The sequence below is a fragment of the Vicugna pacos genome, chromosome 4 (assembly GCF_048564905.1).
Source record: "Vicugna pacos chromosome 4, VicPac4, whole genome shotgun sequence".
In the NCBI taxonomy this organism is placed as follows: Eukaryota; Metazoa; Chordata; class Mammalia; order Artiodactyla; family Camelidae; genus Vicugna; species Vicugna pacos.
In genome coordinates, this window is record NC_132990.1 from 2,996,295 (window position 1) to 3,013,212 (window position 16,918).

Consider the following 16,918-nt stretch of genomic DNA (forward strand, 5'->3'; position numbering starts at 1 on the left):
TTGGTTGCTCCTTTTCTGCTTGAGTGCCTCCCATGGCCTGGGGCTGCGACACCTGGCAGGAGGTGGCTGGTCACCTCTCCCTGTCCTTTTCCCAGAATGCCTCCAAGGCCTCCCGACCCGAAGTGACTGCGGCCGTCTCCTCAGACGAGGTCTGTTTTGGGGACCGGGAGAAGGAGGAGCCCCCGTCCCCTATTGAGGCCAGCCCTCCTCGGGCCTTTCTGGAGAAAGTGTCCAAAAAAAAGACTCCCAAAACCATGAAGATGCCCAAGCCGTCCAAAGTCCCCAAGCCCCCGAAGCCCCCCAAGGCCCCCAAGTCGCTGAAGCTCAAGGATGGGGGCAAGAAGAAAGGGAAGAAGGGCAGGGGGTCGGCCTCGCCCACCATCCCCAACCTGGACCTGCTGGAGGCCCACACCAAGGAGGCGCTCACCAAGATCGAGCCCCCCAAGAAGGGCAAGGTGGGTGGCTGCGCCCTCCCCGCCCAGGCCGGCGGGCCTGCGGGCACCTCCGGGCTCCCGGTCCGCGGGCACCTCCGGGCTCCCGGTCCGCGGGGGGTCCTGGGGCTGCGGGGTCTGTGTGCTGGAGACACAGGGCAGCTGGGGTGAGACCCTCCCAATGAAGGCAGTAGAGCCGGTGCTGGATCAGGGTTGCACCACTGAGGGTCACCTGGGGGAATGAGCTGCCTGAGTCTTCCCTCGGGCCCAGGCATTGACTGGGACCTGAAGGCGAGTGAGGCACCCAGTGGTGGGCAGTGTGGAGGCAGGAGAGGGGCTGGTGACGGGGCTGGTGATGGGGCCGGGTTGCCTTGAGGGCCTGAGCCCCTGCAGGCAGTTAGAGAGGCAGGCCTGGCCCTGAGAAGCCACCAGTGTGAGTGAAGGGTCTTAGGTGTGGGCTTTGGGGACCATGAGTCCCTGAGACCAGGCCACATGGAGTGACTTCCTGCAAATGGGAGCCATTATCCACTTCCCAGGAGTTTGGTGCCTAACAGAGCTAGTGTTGCAGGGGCGTAAGTGGGGCACAGTGGTTTTCCCTTCCCCAGGCTAGACGGTTTTCTCTTTCTCAAGAAGGTAGATGAATGAATGGATGGATGGGTGGAAGGACGGAGAGAAAGAGAAAGGAAGGGAGGGAGAGGAGAGGGGAGGGAGAGTGGGAGGATGAATGAGTGGGTGGATGGTGGGTGGATGGGTGGGTGGGTGGAGGAATGGATGGATAGATGGATGTGTGGATGAGTGGGTGGGTGGATGGATAGAAAGATGGTCAGATCCATGGGTGGGTGGTAGTGGGTGGATAGTTGGAGAGCTGGACGAGCAGACTGATGGAAGGTGAGCTGCTGCATGCAGGCCAGCAGGAGGCAGGCTCAGGAAGTGGCTCTCACTTCGCACGGTAGCCTGATGGGGCCCGGCTGCCCTCCCGTGTCCGCTACTAGATCATGGCTAGTATTTTCTAGGCCACAAAGAATGTCCTGAGTGTGCCCAACAAGGAGGTGGTCAGCACGCAGAACGATGTGGAGAGGTTGGAAATCCGAGAGCAAACCAAGAGCAAGTCGGAGGCTAAGTGGAAGTACAAGGTGAGGGGGCTGTGTGCAGATGCGCCCACCTCGCGAGTCCACCCTCGGGGAGGGCGGTGCGGGGGAACGCGGGCCTGGCAGTGTGAGCGGAGGTGGGCACCTGTTTGCTGTGACTGTGTGCTTGTGGGGTGTGTCAGGTGTGCCCACCTGTCCCCAGGTGGGCAGTGCTGAGGGTCTGGTTGTGCACGTGGCCTTCGTGGAGCCAGCTTCCGAGGGGTTGTCGTGAGCACATCCCGGCCTAGGACAATGGCTGGTGTGGCTTCCCCTGGTTCAAGCTCATACTCCCTGGAATGGGGCAGCATCCAAGGGCAGGTCCTATGGGCCTGGGGCTGCCATGGGCATGGGTGCCCAGGTGACATGGTCAGACAGAGGGAGGAGACTGGCTGGCCCTGCTGCCTCTCCCCACTGGCCGCCTCAGTGGGGCTCATGGACAGTCCTGGGTTTGCTTTTCAGAACAGCAAGCCCGACTCCCTACTGAAGATGGAGGAGGAACAGAAGTTGGAGAAGTCTCCTCTGTCAGGCAACAAGGACACCAAGTTCTCATTTTCTTTCTCCAACAAGAAGCTCCTAGGGTACGTGAGTGCTCGTGCCAGGAGGGGCTGGTTGCACGTGCCACGTGCCACACACACACGCTCTGAATGCCCCCGACCCTGGCATCACATGCACACACACGCATCCTCTGCTTGTATACACACACACACACACACACCCCCACCCTGGAGGGCTTCACAGATGAGCTCCCTCCTGAGCTGGCTGGTATCACCAGGCAGATCCCTTCCCTACCTCCTGAGCCAAAGCTCTGGTAGGTGGGGCAGGGGCGGTGGTGTGTGCCAGCAAGGAAGAGGAGAGTGTGATTGGGCGGACATTAGCCGAGTGGCTCTCCTGGGCTGGCACAGAGGATGTGATGGGAGTCAGGGTCCTGGCCTGGGAGCCCAGAGGCCAATGGGGAGGGGCTGGTATTAACCCAGTACTCAGTCCACCTAAAATTATGGCTGTGATGGAGGCCAAGGAGGAAGGATTTGTGGGCCCTGGGGTGCTGTGGAGTCCTCGTGTCCCCGAGGGAGGAGGAGATAGCACTAAGCTGAGAGATGGGGGCACCCGGCCTGGGAGGGCGTTTGTGTGCGAGCTGGCATGTCTGGGGTGCAGACTGCATGAGGGGTCTCCCCCATCTGCTGACCAGTGTGGTGGGCTGGCCTGATGGGAGGTAGGTGAGCCAGGCGCCCCGTGCCTGCTGATACCTCGGCCTTGGCCCCACACGCAGTTGTATGCTGAATCCAGAGGCCAGGGTGGGCACCCAGCAACCAGGAAGCTAACGTGTCGCGGTGGGACTGGGGCCACTCTTCCGCTGTACGCCCGGGTCTCCTCACCTGCAGGATGGGGGAAGGCCGTTTCAGGTGCTGGGGAGACGGAGCTGGCAGTACCTGGTGTGGGTGCAGGCCTGGCACGGGGGAGCGTGATTCCCAACAGCTCAAGGCGACGCGCAGACGGGGCGCGGGCCTGTCGCCCTGACTTCATGGCCTTGAGCATGTCCTCGATTTATCTGAAACTCAGCCACGAGGTCCGGGGGGCTTCTGCGCGACACTGACTCTCTGGCTGACCCTCTATGCTATGGGGCTTAGAAATGGAGGAGAGGAAGGCAGACATTCCTCGGTAACCATACTAACCTCGTGTGTGTGCGCGTGGGGAGTGTGTGTGTATGTGTGTGTGTGTTACAGACCTCATGCCCACGCCTGGCACAGCTCACGCCAGCCACCCCCTGCGTTTCCGTTGCTGGGAACCGGAGCTGTACGCGTTGGGAATTGCAGAGGCCTCTGCCCCGCATGCTGTCCCCTTTGCTGAGTGTGCATTAGTGCCCTGAGCCGACGGGGAGGCAGCGGCTGTAGCGTTTGGGCTCCCCTCATTTGCAGGAGCCCTGTCTGACCCCAGGAGGAAGATGAGTTGCATGTGTGTATGACACTTTTTAGACCATCGTGTCTGCGCATCTGCCCTGAATTTATCTTTTCAGAATAGCCATGCAGAAAACCCAGGCCAGGGGGCACTGGCTTGTATCAGGCCCCAGGGCAGGGGGAAGGAGGGCTTTGCTCGCCCAGTGGCTGCAGTTGAGGGGTTAGTGAGGGGCACAACCTTAAACAGCCAGAGAAAGGGCCAGGCACTGGGGAGGGGGGCCAGGCGTGTACCCCGTGCGTTGTGCGCTGCCCTTACTGGGGTCGTGGCCCTGGAGGAGCCTGTGGGGTTGGGAAGGGTCCCAGCCGGCTCTCGGGCCTCCGAGGCCCGTGGTGGGGTGCCGGAGGCTCTGGGCAGGCTGTGCGATGCCCACTGACCAGCCCGCTTCTGCCACCCCAGCTCCAAGGCCCTCAAGCCACAGTCAAGCCCAGGGGTGTTCGGGGCCTTGCAGAACTTCAAGGAGGACAAGGCCCAGCCTGTGCGGGACGAGTATGAGTACGTGTCAGACGACGGGGAGCTCAAGATTGACGAGTTTCCCATCAGGAGGAAGAAAAATGCTCCGAAGAGGGACTTGTCCTGTGAGTTGGGGGGACGTGGGGTGGGGACAGGCCCAGCCTCGTAAGGGCGATCCCGGGCGTGTGGAGTGGGCATCGGGGGTGGCCAGACCTGGGCTCCCGCTCCTCCGAAGCCACCACTGACCCCCGTCTGCTCTGCTTTCAGTCTTACTGGACAAGAAGGAACCGCTGCCCACGCCCGTGACAAAGCCAAAGCTGGACTCGGCGCTCTGCAAGGTAAGCAGCTGCCTTCTGGGGCCCTGGTCACAGCAAGATGTCCACCCCTGTCTCTGGATGTCCTCAAAGCTATGGCTCGCGTGCCACTTGGTGGGACATTTCTGATTGAGCTTTCTGGGCGGGGTGCAGAAGGGGCCATGTTCCTGGGGAGGCTGACCGAGCCCCGGGCGTGGGGCTCTGAGCCCCAGGGCCCTGCACAGGAGGGGCAAAAGCAGATGTGGGGCTTGTGGAAGGTCTGTAGGTGTGTGTGAGTGGTGCGGCCTTGGGAGCCGCTCTCCCCAGTCAGACCTGCAGTGAGGGTAATGCATCTTCTTGATGCTCAAGGAAGGGGGTACGGGGGAAGTGGGGCCAGGCCTGCTGGCGGTTGGGTCTTGCGCTAAGGTGTGGGGGTTAAGTTAGATGCCCTCTAAGGCCATGTCCAACCCAGGATGCGGTGGCCATCTCTGAGGAGGCCAGGTTCCTCATCGGGGTCACATCCTGCCTGCAGAGCCCAGGATGTCCCTACAGAGCCACCCTCAGGCGCTGGCACACGCGCCTGCTCCCAGTCCACCCATGCCAACTCCTCTTGCATCTGTGTTCAGTACCGGGGTGCTTGCATAAGGTCCTGCGAACCAGGGTTCCTCTGGGAAGCAGTGCAGGTGGGGCCCCAAGATCCCAGCACAGAGCTCTGGCAGGTGCTCATTACAAGGACAGGCTCTTTAAAAACTTTAAAAAAAACCCTCCTTTTTCTCACTGAAGGGAAACAGTAGTCCCTATCCCCACCCCCAAGGCCCTCCCTGACCCGCTACTCTGTCCCCACAGCAGAGCGACGACTCCTCTGACGAGGGCTCGCTGCACATAGACACGGACACCAAGCCCGCCCGCAATGCCAAAGTAAAGAAGGACGGCGGGGGCTCGGCCGCAGGCATCCTGGACCTGCTGCAGGCCAGTGAGGAGGTCGGCGCGCTCGAGTACAACCCCAACAGGTAGGCCCGGTGCCCACGGGGCAGGGGGGCTTCCACGGAGGTGGGCCAGACGGAGCCCTGAGGATCCACGTCCCGGAGGCCAGGCGGCCAGGGTGCGACCCTTGCCTGGCAGTGGTGGTGTCGGGCGGCCCAGGAGGTGAGCAGAGGCTGGCAGTGCAGGCCCTGCGTGTTGCAGAGCTCCCGAGCCAGGGCACGGAGCTCTGAGGACAGACGCTCCTGGATGCTAGATGGGAAGGCAGCTGAGGAGCAGCTCCACGTGGGGGCCATGACGGAGGAGTCTGGGGGGGGTCACCATACCTGTGGGTCCCCGTGGGGATGCAGTGCCAGGCTGGGCACCTGGAAGGTGTTGGGGTTGCTCCAGGTGGGGACGCCTAGCTGTCTCTGTCTCCTCGCTTCCCAAATGCCACAAAAACAACAAGAAAAATTCCACTGTGTGCACCCAGTGTCAAGGTCAAGGGCATTTAATGGGCCTCTCTGGGACCCCATCCTGGCTTCCCTGTGACTAGGGAGATGACAGCTTCAGAGCTTGGGGGTGTGGAGCCCGCTCCCTGACTGAGGAGGGGCTGGTTTGGCCAGTTTCCCAGATCACTGCACCGACTGGGGCTGTGTGGGGACCAAGGCGCTGTCCTTGAGACCCGTGGGAGCCCAGGTGTGCGGCCTCAGGAGCCCACTCACTGCGGGTGTGCACGCTGCTCTTCCCTGGAGGCCCCGAGGCTCCAGGCAGTCCGGCAGGCCAGGGCGTGTGTCCGCGCAGCTCCGGCCGCCCTCCCTGCCTAGGCCTGCCCAGCTGCCATTCTTTGATTTGGAGAAACGGATTAATCCCTTTGGGGTTTTGCATTGGATGAAGGGCCAGGGCTTCTTTTTCTCCTGGTGGTCCCAGTTAAATTCTTTTAATCCCAGTTAACTTTTGTTTTTAAGCATCATGGCCTTTTTTTTTTTTTCACACTGAGTTTCCACGAGTTCCACAGACAGAAAACTGAGGGGTTGGGGCTGTTCCCCCTGCAGCCTCCCCATCTGGGGACCTAATCCTCTATGGTAGACGGTGGCTCCCCTTCCAGTCCTCGAGTCAACAGCAGATGCCTGCTGCACAGATGGGGAAACTGAGGCTCAGGCCACACTGCCAGGAAGCAGCAGAGACAGGACCAGCATCTCCATCTGCCTGATGACAGGACCCAAGAGCGGGGATCCTGGAAGGTTGACCGTGCTGGTCCGGCTGGGAGTGAACTGGCCTGGGGAAGGCAGGGCCCATATGGCCTTCTCAGTGCTCTCGGTTCCCTAGATCTGCCCTCTGCCTGTCCCCGTCTGCCTCTCAGTCCGTGTTTCCAGAATCGAGGTCCCCAAGGCTTCGTGAACCTGGGGAAGCCAGCGTGTGAGCCCCGCCTTGGATAGCGGGGCTCCGGGAGGCAAATGAGGGCTTGATTGAAAAGGGCTCTTGCTAAATTAAATGGTTGTATTTTCTTTCATAAATTGCCAGTTCTTGTGCAGTTTATGCTCACAGACAGCTGTAGACACCTTCTCTCATGGGAGTGGAGTATGACGTTTAAGTGGTGTCTGTTGATGTGCACACCTAAGCCCTTCTCTGCAGTGATGCCCTCTGGCCTTTGCTGTGGTGGGACCCTGACCTGAGGCCCCTTTGCCTGGACATGAGCCGCCTTTGCCCGGAGGGTGCTGGTGCCCGGGGCTGGCCCCTCACCTCTTTGGAAGTGCCCTTCTTCTAAGGGGAAGAACTGTAACTGGCTGGTACCTTAGTGACTGGTTGACACTCAGACCCTGGAGAGGTGCCCTAGATACGCCAGGTCCCCCACGAGGCCCAGGGAGAGGACCCCCGGGATGAGGGCAGATGGCGCTGGTGCCCGAACTCTGCATGGAGCTGGGATGCAGGCGCTGCGGCTGGGGTTCCTGACAACCTGAGCGCGGTCTGCCAGGAGGAGGGCATCCAGTTTGAGGACGCTCTGTAGGCATGCACGTGTGGCTCACACACGCCCGCACACGTGCACGTGTGCCTGCCGGGGCTGGGCCCCCTCGGCCGCCGCAGGCAGTTCCTTTCTCAAGTCTCCCATTTGGAGCGTAGGTCAGTGTTTGATGGTCCATTTGCTCTGTTTTAAGTATTCGCTGTTTGGGAAAAAAAAAGCAGCTGAAGAAAATGGAGGAAAATATGTTAATTTCTTGTGGATGGTTTGCTTAGTGTTTACCGCTGGGGGGAAAAGAGAGGATTTTGGTATGATAATTGGAGGATTAAGGTATTATTTTCCATGCGCACTGGTTAGACTTCGCTCCTTGATTCGCCAGCCCGTGTGGACAGACTGCAGCCCTGGGCTCCGAGGCCCCTCCCTCTCGGGTTGCAGCCAAGCTGGGCTGGGACCACGCGGTCCAGATGGCACAGGCAGGCGGCTGGTTTCCACGCTGGCTCCCAGGGGACCCTCGTGGTGGGTGTCCAGGCCTCCACCCTCCCATCCCTGCCAGAAGCCTGGTGCTTGTCCAGGCCATGAGACTGGGTGAGGGGGCCCGAGACCTTCAGGGCGGGCCAAGAAGGGCCTCATTCACCTCCTGGAGAGCCTGGTGCAGAGGGTGGATGGCCGGCTCTCAGCTCTTGCTGGCTTTCGTGCTGAGTCGGGGGTCTGGGCCTGCTCAGAGAGCATGAGAGGTGATGCTACAGCAATGATACAACCGGACGCCACGTGCTCCTGGCTGGGTCTGGGCGGCCCTTTGCCCTCATGGCGTGGGTCGGTGGGGGCTAGAGGGGTGCTGGGGCAGGTGGAAGATCTGATGGAGGGCTCCCAGCTCTCTGTGGCGGTCTGACCATATTTGATTTTCCCATTATTTGCGGCTTTGGAACCGTAATCCGTTCGCTTCCAGCAAAACCCTCAAACACTGCGGTCCAGTGCGTCCCAGGCAGGGCTAGGGGAAGTGGTATGCATGGAGGGCTGCCCAGAGAGGCGCCTGCCCGTCGCCTCCTCCTGGTTTGGGGCAGAGTCCCTGGCCTGGAGCCCAGCAGTACCCCTCACAGGATGGCTTTTGTCCAAACTTGCCTCACTGGGACTCCAGGACCACAGGGGACCACCCTCCGTGTCTGTGTTCCCAGGGGCCAGCTCCATCTCCCTGCACCCTCCAGCTGCAGTCTTGGGAACCTTGTTTCTGAGGAGGGACTCCTGATCCCTTCTTCTTTTAATGTCTTACTAAATGCGCTTCAGACGCTTTGAGAGCCGGGGCAGGAAGTGGGCAGCGTGGGAGTGGACAATGCAGAACCCCTGGGACCCGTGAGGAATGGCGCTCTGGGGTGCTGCCTCTGGGTTCTGGCAGCCCTGAGCGTGGGCCCGTCTCCCGGGGGCACGTGGGGCAGGCAAGCAGAGCCCGGGATGTCAGCCACACAGGGCAGGACCACCGCCGGGCCTCCTGGGCCTGTGACCAGGGAGGGGGCCTAAGTAGTGTTGCAGCTCTCCCCACCCCATGCCTGGATCCTGGCCCTCCCTTTCAGGGACCCAGAGAGCCTTGAGAGGTGTGGCCGGGCTCCCCACAGGCTGAGAGGGGCCATCCTGTCCCTGATAGACAAACACCTGGGGTGATGGGCGAGGGCGAGGGTCCAGGTGCAGGTGCCACCTGGGGAGAGCGACTGCCGTGGGAGGGGGAGGCCAGTGCCGCTCCATCTCAGGTGCTGGGTGGGAGGACGCCCTTGAAGACATGGGGGAAGGAGCACCAGGGGCAGGGGTCCAAGGTGGGAGAGCAGTGTGGGGTGGGCCGACGGGTGCACAGAGCCAGCTAGAGTGGGGAGGAGGAAGGAGGATGGCCTGGGTCCTTGGGGGAGTCTGCTCATTGGCTTTATGATGGCAGAGACCAGGAGCAGTGGCACCTCCACCTGCCACCCCCATTCCTCTGCCCCTCCATCCGTCTCCTTCTCTTCCTCCTTCCTGTGTCCCCTCTTCATGCCCCTCTCTGTCCCAAGGCCTCCAGCCCTCCCTTTGGGGAAAGGTAGGGGAAGGGGGTGGCCGACCCTTTCCATGGGGGTCATCAGCCACCACCGCCCTCCACCCCAGGCCTTCTGCTGGCTGTTGGGTGGGAGGCTGTGTGGGCTTTGGGCTGAGTGCCTGTCTCTCTGTGCCTCCAGCCAGCCCCCCGCCTCCCCCAGCACACAGGAAGCCATTCAGGGAATGCTGTCCATGGCCAACCTGCAGGCCTCCGACTCCTGCCTGCAGACTGCGTGGGGCCCTGGCCAGGCCAAGGGCAGCTCGCTGGCAGCTCACGGCGCCCGAAAGAATGGGGCTGGTGGTAAGAGCACGGGCAAGCGGCTGCTGAAGAGGGCAGCCAAGAACAGTGTGGACCTGGACGACTACGAGGAGGACCAGGACCACCTGGATGCCTGCTTCAAGGACTCGGACTATGGTGAGCGCCGCTGTCGGGGAGGGGCGTGCACCCTGGGTGCCAGCAGCCGGGCCCTGTTTTATGAGATGTAATTCACACACCTTAAAAGTCATCCTTTAAAAGCGTGCAGCTCAGTGGTGCTCCGTGTATTTAGAGGGATAGATGTGCCCCCGTCACAACACTGAGTTTGAGAACATTTTATCATCCTAAAAGGAAACCCTGTCCTGTACCTTTAAGAGTCCATATACCCTCCCCTGGCCTCTGGCCACCACTGATTTATGCTGCCTTGTAGATTTTACTGCTCTGGGTATGTCATGTGAACAGAATGGCACAGTGCCTAGTCTTCTGTGCTGGCTTCATCCACGTTATAGCTCATGTCAGCACTCTGTTCCTTTTCGTGGCTGAATAATATTCCACCACGTGGACACACATTTGTTTATCCCTTCGTCCCTCCACAGATGCATGATGGCTTCCACCTCTTGGCGATTTTTGAATAGTGCTACTATGAGCATGGTTGTGCAGGAGATTTTGTATGGCCTGTGTCTGTGGTGCCCCTGGACATATGCCTGGGTCGCTGCCTGTTTCAGCTTCTGAGAAACTGCCTGACTCTCCTCCTTGTGGCCGCACCATTTCACAGACATGCTGAGACCGTGTCACCATCACATGTAGGCAGAGTGGCTCTATGGCCCAAGTCTGTGGTGGGCAGTGAGTTAGTGGCTAGGCTGTGGCCGTGGCCTCTGCTCAGGAGCATGGCCCCTCACTGCCCACTATAGCCCTTCTAAGCCCTGCACTCCAGCTTCTGACAGGCTCTCAGGGAGCTGCTGTTGGCCACCTGGGAGGGAACTCTGAGCGAGGACCTGCCTCCATGCCTTGGCCCGCTGCCTAGGGGTGTCCCAGCCCCCACAGGGTGCAGAGGGTGCTGGCACAGACCCCTGTACCTCGGGGCCAGGGATGTGCTGGCCCTGGTAGGGCAGAGCTTGCCTTTAGCGCAGTCCTGATGATCTGACAACTGCCTGTTCACGCTCCTGCCTCTGGAGAGTCCTCCCACGGTGAGGCTGGCCCTGCCCTGTCTGGTGGACACTTTGAGGCCTCGCTGTGGGGCCTGCCCTGGTACGACTGACAGTGAACTCCATTTTTTGGGCCCCCCTGGGACACGAGGCAGGCCCCTGGGGTTGAACCAGTAAGGGGGTGGCACCCAGTGAGTCACCAGGGCTGCTGTGTGGTGCTCCGTCCTCCAGAGACTTGCAGAGCCGAGCCCAGGGGCCTCAGAGCCACCTAGCTCCATGGACATCAGGTGTTCTCTTCTCTGATGGCATCAGAGTGGCCCCCAGTGGGTGCTGCGGCCAGGCTGGGGCAGCACTGCTGGTCAGGTGGCCACGGGGTCTGGACAGGACCCCTTGTCTGGGTAGTCCCTGCCCCTGTCTGGACCTCAAGGGGGCCTGGGCTGGACAACTTCAGAGGCCACCTGTGCCGATGTGTGTGGCAGCCACGCCGGAGGGTTGGCATTATGCAGCCAAGGACAGCCCGGGGGATGCCGGCCACAAGGTCTGCCCGTGGCCACACCAGTAGTTCCGCCCTCCCTCCTCTCGCTCTAGTTTACCCCTCGCTGGAATCCGATGAGGACAGTCCTGTTTTCAAGTCCCGGTCTAAGAAGAGGAAAGGCTCGGATGATGCCCCCTACAGCCCGACAGGTAATGCTGGGGGCTGGGAGGGGAGCCCCGTCCACGCCGAGTGCCAGCAGCCGTGTCCCACACTCTCTCACTGGCTCTGAGTGGGGCTCAGACGGAGTGTCGCCTGCCTGCAGGGGCCTGACTGGGGTTCCCCATCCGTCCCGGGACCTCAGCCCAGGTGCTTTTGCAAGCTCACCCAAAGGTGCCCCAGCGCCTGCAAGTAGGGCAGTGCGATGCCTCCGCGGTGGGTGCGCCTCTGCCTAGTTCCTCTCCAAGGAGCTGGGACAGTCGCCTTTGCACCTGGCCCCCGTCACAGCGGCCAGTGGGGAGGGGTCTTGTTCGCCTTCTACGCGACTCCCTCCTGACCCCTCCTGTCTGCTCGTGTTGGGAGGCCACCCCTCGCTGGGTGGGGGCTCATGCTGACCCTCTTTGAGTTGTGACTTGTCCCTGGGATGCAGAGACAGACTGGGGCAGGATCGGGGGAGCCCAGGAGGGCACACAGGCAGTGGGTGGCCGCTCGAGGCAGGCTGACCTTCTCTTCCACAGCGAGGGTTGGGCCGTCAGTGCCGAGGCAGGACAGGCCTGTGCGTGAGGGGACCAGAGTGGCCTCCATTGAGACCGGACTGGCAGCCGCCGCGGCCAAACTGTCTCAGCAGGTGAGGAGGGGGCCCCCGCCTGAACTCAGGCTCCCAGATGCCTCTGTTCCCCCCACCCTCATGCATGGACCACCCAGGCTGGGGCTGTCACAGGCCTGGGGACATTTGAGTGTTGCTGACCCCTGTTCTTCCAGCTCCCAAGTCTCTGAGAGTGGGAAGTGGGAAAGCCTGGAACTGGTGGCAAGAGTCCCATGGCAGCTCAGAAGGGGAATGGAGGGGTTTGGGGCAACGGGGGGCTCATACCACACACCCACCAGTAGGTCAGCTCAGATTGAGCAAGGTTTTTCTGCTGCAGTTGAGTGCTGGTGCCACATCTCGCACGTCCCTGGGTCCAGGACGGTCCTCCTCACAGCAGGGGGTCTGGTGGTTCCTCCACAGGCCCCAGCCCAGCTCTGAGGTGCCCAGCGTGGCTGGAGCTGGGGCTCGGGCACGGCCCAGACCTTTCTGCTCCAGCAGCGCTGGCTTGCTCAGTGCCAGGGGTGAGGCCTTGTGCACAGGAGCCTGCTCCCAGGCTACGGCTGCTCCCAGTGTCCGAGGCCTGACCGGCCCTGCCAGCTGACATGCACGCATGTTTTGTTCAAAGGAGGAACAGAAAAGCAGAAAGAAAAAGAACACCAAGAGGAAGCTGGCCCCCAACACCACCTCCCCGTCCACCTCTGCCTCTGCCAGCACCACCTCGGCCGGTACCACCTCGGCCAGCACCACCTCGGCCAGCACCACGTCGTCCTCCACCACCCCGGCCTCCACCACCCCAGCCTCCACCACCCCGGCCTCCACCAGCACGGCCAGCAGCCAGGCCTCACAGGAGGGCAGCTCGCCTGAGCCCCAGCCAGAGTCACACAGCAGCAGCCTGGTTGACCACGAGTACACGGCAGCCGGCACCTTTGCTGGGGCCCAAGCCGGTCGTGCCTCCCAGCCCATGGCCCCTGGGGTCTTCCTCACCCAGAGGCGGCCCTCCTCGTCATCCCCCAACAACACCGCTGCCAAAGGTACCGCGCCTGCCAGCCCTGACTCGCAGACTGTCCCTGTGGATGCCCACAGGTCTCCTTTGTCCCACTGTAGCCACAAGTGTCTGTGGCCAGGCACTCGGTCAGCCTGTGAGCAAAATGGTCCCTTTCGAGACTGAGACTATGGTTACTCACCCAGGGGTTCTGGTTCTCTCGGAGCGAGGTCCAGCCCTTCAGGCTCCTAGAGCCTTGACTTGGGGCCTGAAATGGAGTCAGGGTGTGGTTGGCAGTTTGCTGAGGGTTCGCTGGGACGGGCCTAAGGTGACCCAGGCTCCTCTGAGTGAATTAGGGTGAGAGGACTGTCTGGGTCCCATGACATCCCTACTGTCAATCCCAGACGCCCTTCACCCTGGCTGTGACATGGGGAACGTGGCTTCAGGTGGCCCTGCTGCCAGGACGTGGGTCAGGGGCCTCGCTTCATAGTGATGCCGTCCCTGGCCCGTCCCTCCCCTACTAGCCGCGGCCCAGCCCCGTGGGGACATGGCCTCTGGGCTGGGCGTTTGTCTACAACTGATGATCTGGGGGGAATGCGGCGCCCCCAGGACTTCGGTGTGGCAGACCCACTTTACAGACGGGATAGGGGCTCAAGGAGGAGTTGCAGACCCCCACCCCACACACTGCTCCTCTCACTCATCTGTCTTTTTTGTCTCTTCTCCTCCCTCAGGAAAACGTACAAAAAAGGGCATGGCCACTGCCAAACAGAGGCTTGGGAAAATTTTGAAAATTCATCGGAATGGAAAACTGCTCCTTTAAATTTGGAAAACCAGGATCCTTCTGCTCCGCTCAGGACCCCCGGAGCCCCGCTGGAACATCAGCCCCCAGGAGGGTGGCCTCGCTGCCTCATCCCAGGGAGGGCCTGGCCTCCTCCCGGCTACCCCCGCCCCCCACACGAGCGTCTGTTGCTTTAGCAGGCGGAGTTCGCCAGTACGGACAGACGTCTTTTCTCAAGTTGCTTAGAGTGACCAGTTCCCGAAACGAGGCCCTGCCAGTTTGAGGACCATTCCAGTGTCAGGACCGCCTCCAGGCATCCCCAAGCATGGGTGTGATTGCAGTGTCTCTGCAGCTCTGCTGGGAGCAGGAGTCCTTCAAGGAAGGAGGAGTGAGCCAGTGCTCACCAGGCCCGGAGTCTGAGCTGGCCACAGGCTGGTAGCCTCCAGAGGCTTAAAAAAAGGCAAAGAACACTAGAGAGGAAGAGGAGGAGAAATTGGGGTGTGTATGTGCCCCCCTTCTCTTCCCAAGTGATTCTCAGACAAGTGCAGAGGGTGTTCGGCCCCGCCAGGAATGTAGCTTCTGTGCTCCCCCGTTGGTGGGTGGTGGGCCGGATGGCGGGTGGCGTGCCCTGAATGCCTGGGGCATCTCTCGGGGCTGGCTGGGGCCGGCAGCAGGGTCAGTGTGTCAGTGGGGTGGGGGGAGCCGTCATGGGGTCCCCGGGGAAGGGCTCGGGCCCAGGCTAGGCCATGCGGGGGCGCCCTGTCCAGCCCGACTGGTTATATCCGAGAAGCACTTCCCAGCCAAGTCACCCTGCCGTGTGCCCGGTGGGACGGACGGCGGCCGGGCGGCCTGAGGACTTGGGGGCCGGGCACTTCTGTCTTGTCACCTGTTGGCGTTTGGTGTCGAGTGCATGGGTGGCTCCTGGACCGCGTGTCTGCCCATCGACACGGAGGGGCTGGATTTGTTTCTCAGGCAATCCTGTATTTTAATTTTAGATGTATTTCCTGAAGCATATTTTTCATAGAATGTAGCGTGTAAATAGCTTTTTAAATGACTTCTTTTTTATAAGAGTAAAAGTATCTTTAGGAGTTTCTTTCTATAGAGCCCTTCATTAACATTTATACGACTTTTTTGCCGAGTATGATGGACAGTTGGGTTTCCGATGCTTTTCCTTCTTCCTCCTTTCTTTGTATTATTATGGTTATTATTATTATTTTTTCTTTTAGGACCTAAGGTATTGCCTGAAAAACAAGTGATGTCTGTGCAGCCTTATAATCTGTCTTTACAGAAGCAAACAGTACACAAAAGATCTATTTCAGACACACGTGAAGAAGGATCTTCACCTCGAATACCAGCTCTTTCTTTCCTTCTTGCTGATGAAGGGGGTGGGGGTACAGTTATTTTACTAGCACCTTGTGAAGTGTTTCTGTGTTTTGTGATGCTGTAATTTATTAATGTTTGTAGCTTTTTATATTTGTACATTTCTTATGAGCTTTGTTTATATGCCCATCCCTGGGTGTTCTGTCCACGAGGAGAGGCAGCTTCACGCAGGCCTTGCCACCCTTGCTTGTCCTGTTTGGGGGCGCACAGCCCCCCCCCCGGGGCCCGGAGGCTGGGAGGGGCGAGCCTCACGGGGCCCTGACTATCAGACCCAGCGTTTTGAAGGTTTCCTTTCCTTGTCCGTGCTGAACATTTATAGAATCTAACCTGGCCATCGAGCTGCTCCCTCTCTTCCTCTCTCTTTTATTTTTTTAATTTTATTATTATTATTTTGGCAACATGTACATTTCTAACAAAGTTTATTGTGGCTATTAAAGTGTTTTATTTCCCAATTCATATTACTCTTGTATCGAGTCCATGAGGTCTAAGGTAACTTAGATCAAAGTTTTAAAAGAGTAAAAATATTTCAGGTTTTGTACAGAACCATGTCTGTGTCGTTTCTACCTCGTTTGCCGTCGCCCACTCTGGTAGTGAGGATGGTGGGGGTCCTTGACGGTGGGGAGGGGAGGCACTATGGGCCACTGGGCTGGGTGTGAGGGCGGGGAGTCAGGCCAGGCCCCCCACACAGGGGGACGCTCCTTGGAAGGCCCTTGAATTGCCCACAGGGCATATACACTGCCCTGCACCCCAAAGCCGCAGCACCCTGGACCAGCCTGTGGGAGCAGGCAAAAGAGACCCTTGGTCAGGGTGGGCAGCCTTTGAGACCCTGGAAATCCCAGCCCCGAGCACCCTTAGGGACATCTAGGGCCTTGTTAGGGTTCACAGGTGTGTAGTTTAGCTGAGTCCAGTCAGGAACGTGTGCAAGATTTCAATCTAGATCTGACGTTATTCACAACAAACAAAAGCAGAATGCCACACCCCCTGCTCCCCCAACATCCACACAGATGCACAATGCAGGGCACGGTGAGGACCGAGGTTTAGAAGGAAAGAAAGACAAGCTGGCTGGAGGGGGCTGCCGTGGAGGAGAAACTGGGCCCAAGCTAGGGCCACCCCAGCTGCCAGGCATCTCAGGCATTGCTGGGCCCTGGGATGCAGCATTCAGTCTGGGCACAGCTTGAGTCCGTTGGCTGGATCTCACAAGAGGGGCCCCTGCACACCTGTGTGTTGGGCACTCACCCTGCTGGCAGCCATCCTGTCCCTGCCCAGATCCAGCCAGATTCTGCCCCACGACTCCTCCCGGGGGTCCCCACACCCTCACCCCACAGCCACTGGCAGAGTGTGCCCAGCCCCGGGCTGCTCTGTGCAGCACCCCTAGGCCTGGCTCTGGACACCCCCATGCCCCGGCTGCCCAGGCCCTGAGCTTGATTCCTTGAGGCCGAGCTATCTGGGTGCTCTTGGGTGCTTCCGGACATGTGGCTTTTGCGACTGGGCCTTCAGAGGGCCATCTGGAAGCTGGGGCCCTGGGCGTGGGGAGGGCCTCCTAGCCGGTGCCCAGAGTCTCTCCCCGAGCCCCAGGCCTTGTCCTGGGCTGTACCCACACCGTCCTGGTGCTGCATGGCCCAGTCATACCCTGGGCCCTCACTGTGGCCCCAGCAGCCCATGTGTCCAGGTGTGTCATCTGTAAATGGACCTGGGACGCCATCTCTGGGTGTGCCCGTAGCAGGAGCAGCAAGGGGCCTGTGTGGCTCCACGCTTGGTGCTGGCCCTTCGGGGATCTCCCTCTCGCCATGCAGGGCCAGTTGCCCTGTGACAGTGAGCTGGGAGGGGAGGGGCTGAGCAAGTGCCCTGTCTGGCCCCATGGACCCAGCCCCTCG

General features: G+C 60.4%; 1 protein-coding gene across 3 annotated transcripts in view; it reads left to right on the plus strand.

Moving 5' to 3' along the window:
- PHF2 (PHD finger protein 2) overlaps window positions 1-15,500 on the plus strand; it is an 88,976-nt gene extending 73,476 nt beyond the window's left edge. Inside the window, exons 12-22 of one of the 3 annotated variants that reach the window (XM_072959126.1) lie at window positions 96-455; window positions 1,445-1,564; window positions 2,018-2,136; window positions 3,908-4,086; window positions 4,229-4,299; window positions 5,101-5,264; window positions 9,388-9,641; window positions 11,216-11,311; window positions 11,837-11,946; window positions 12,530-12,935; window positions 13,618-15,500. In XM_072959126.1, the coding sequence (XP_072815227.1) occupies window positions 96-455; window positions 1,445-1,564; window positions 2,018-2,136; window positions 3,908-4,086; window positions 4,229-4,299; window positions 5,101-5,264; window positions 9,388-9,641; window positions 11,216-11,311; window positions 11,837-11,946; window positions 12,530-12,935; window positions 13,618-13,706 (1,968 nt within the window). In that variant the 3' untranslated portion in view covers window positions 13,707-15,500. Of the gene's footprint in view, window positions 1-95; window positions 456-1,444; window positions 1,565-2,017; window positions 2,137-3,907; window positions 4,087-4,228; window positions 4,300-5,100; window positions 5,265-9,366; window positions 9,642-11,215; window positions 11,312-11,836; window positions 11,947-12,529; window positions 12,936-13,617 lie in introns of all 3 variants that reach the window. The other 2 variants (XM_072959125.1, XM_072959124.1) reach the window with 2 other exon arrangements.
- The last annotated feature ends 1,418 nt before the right edge of the window (window positions 15,501-16,918 follow it).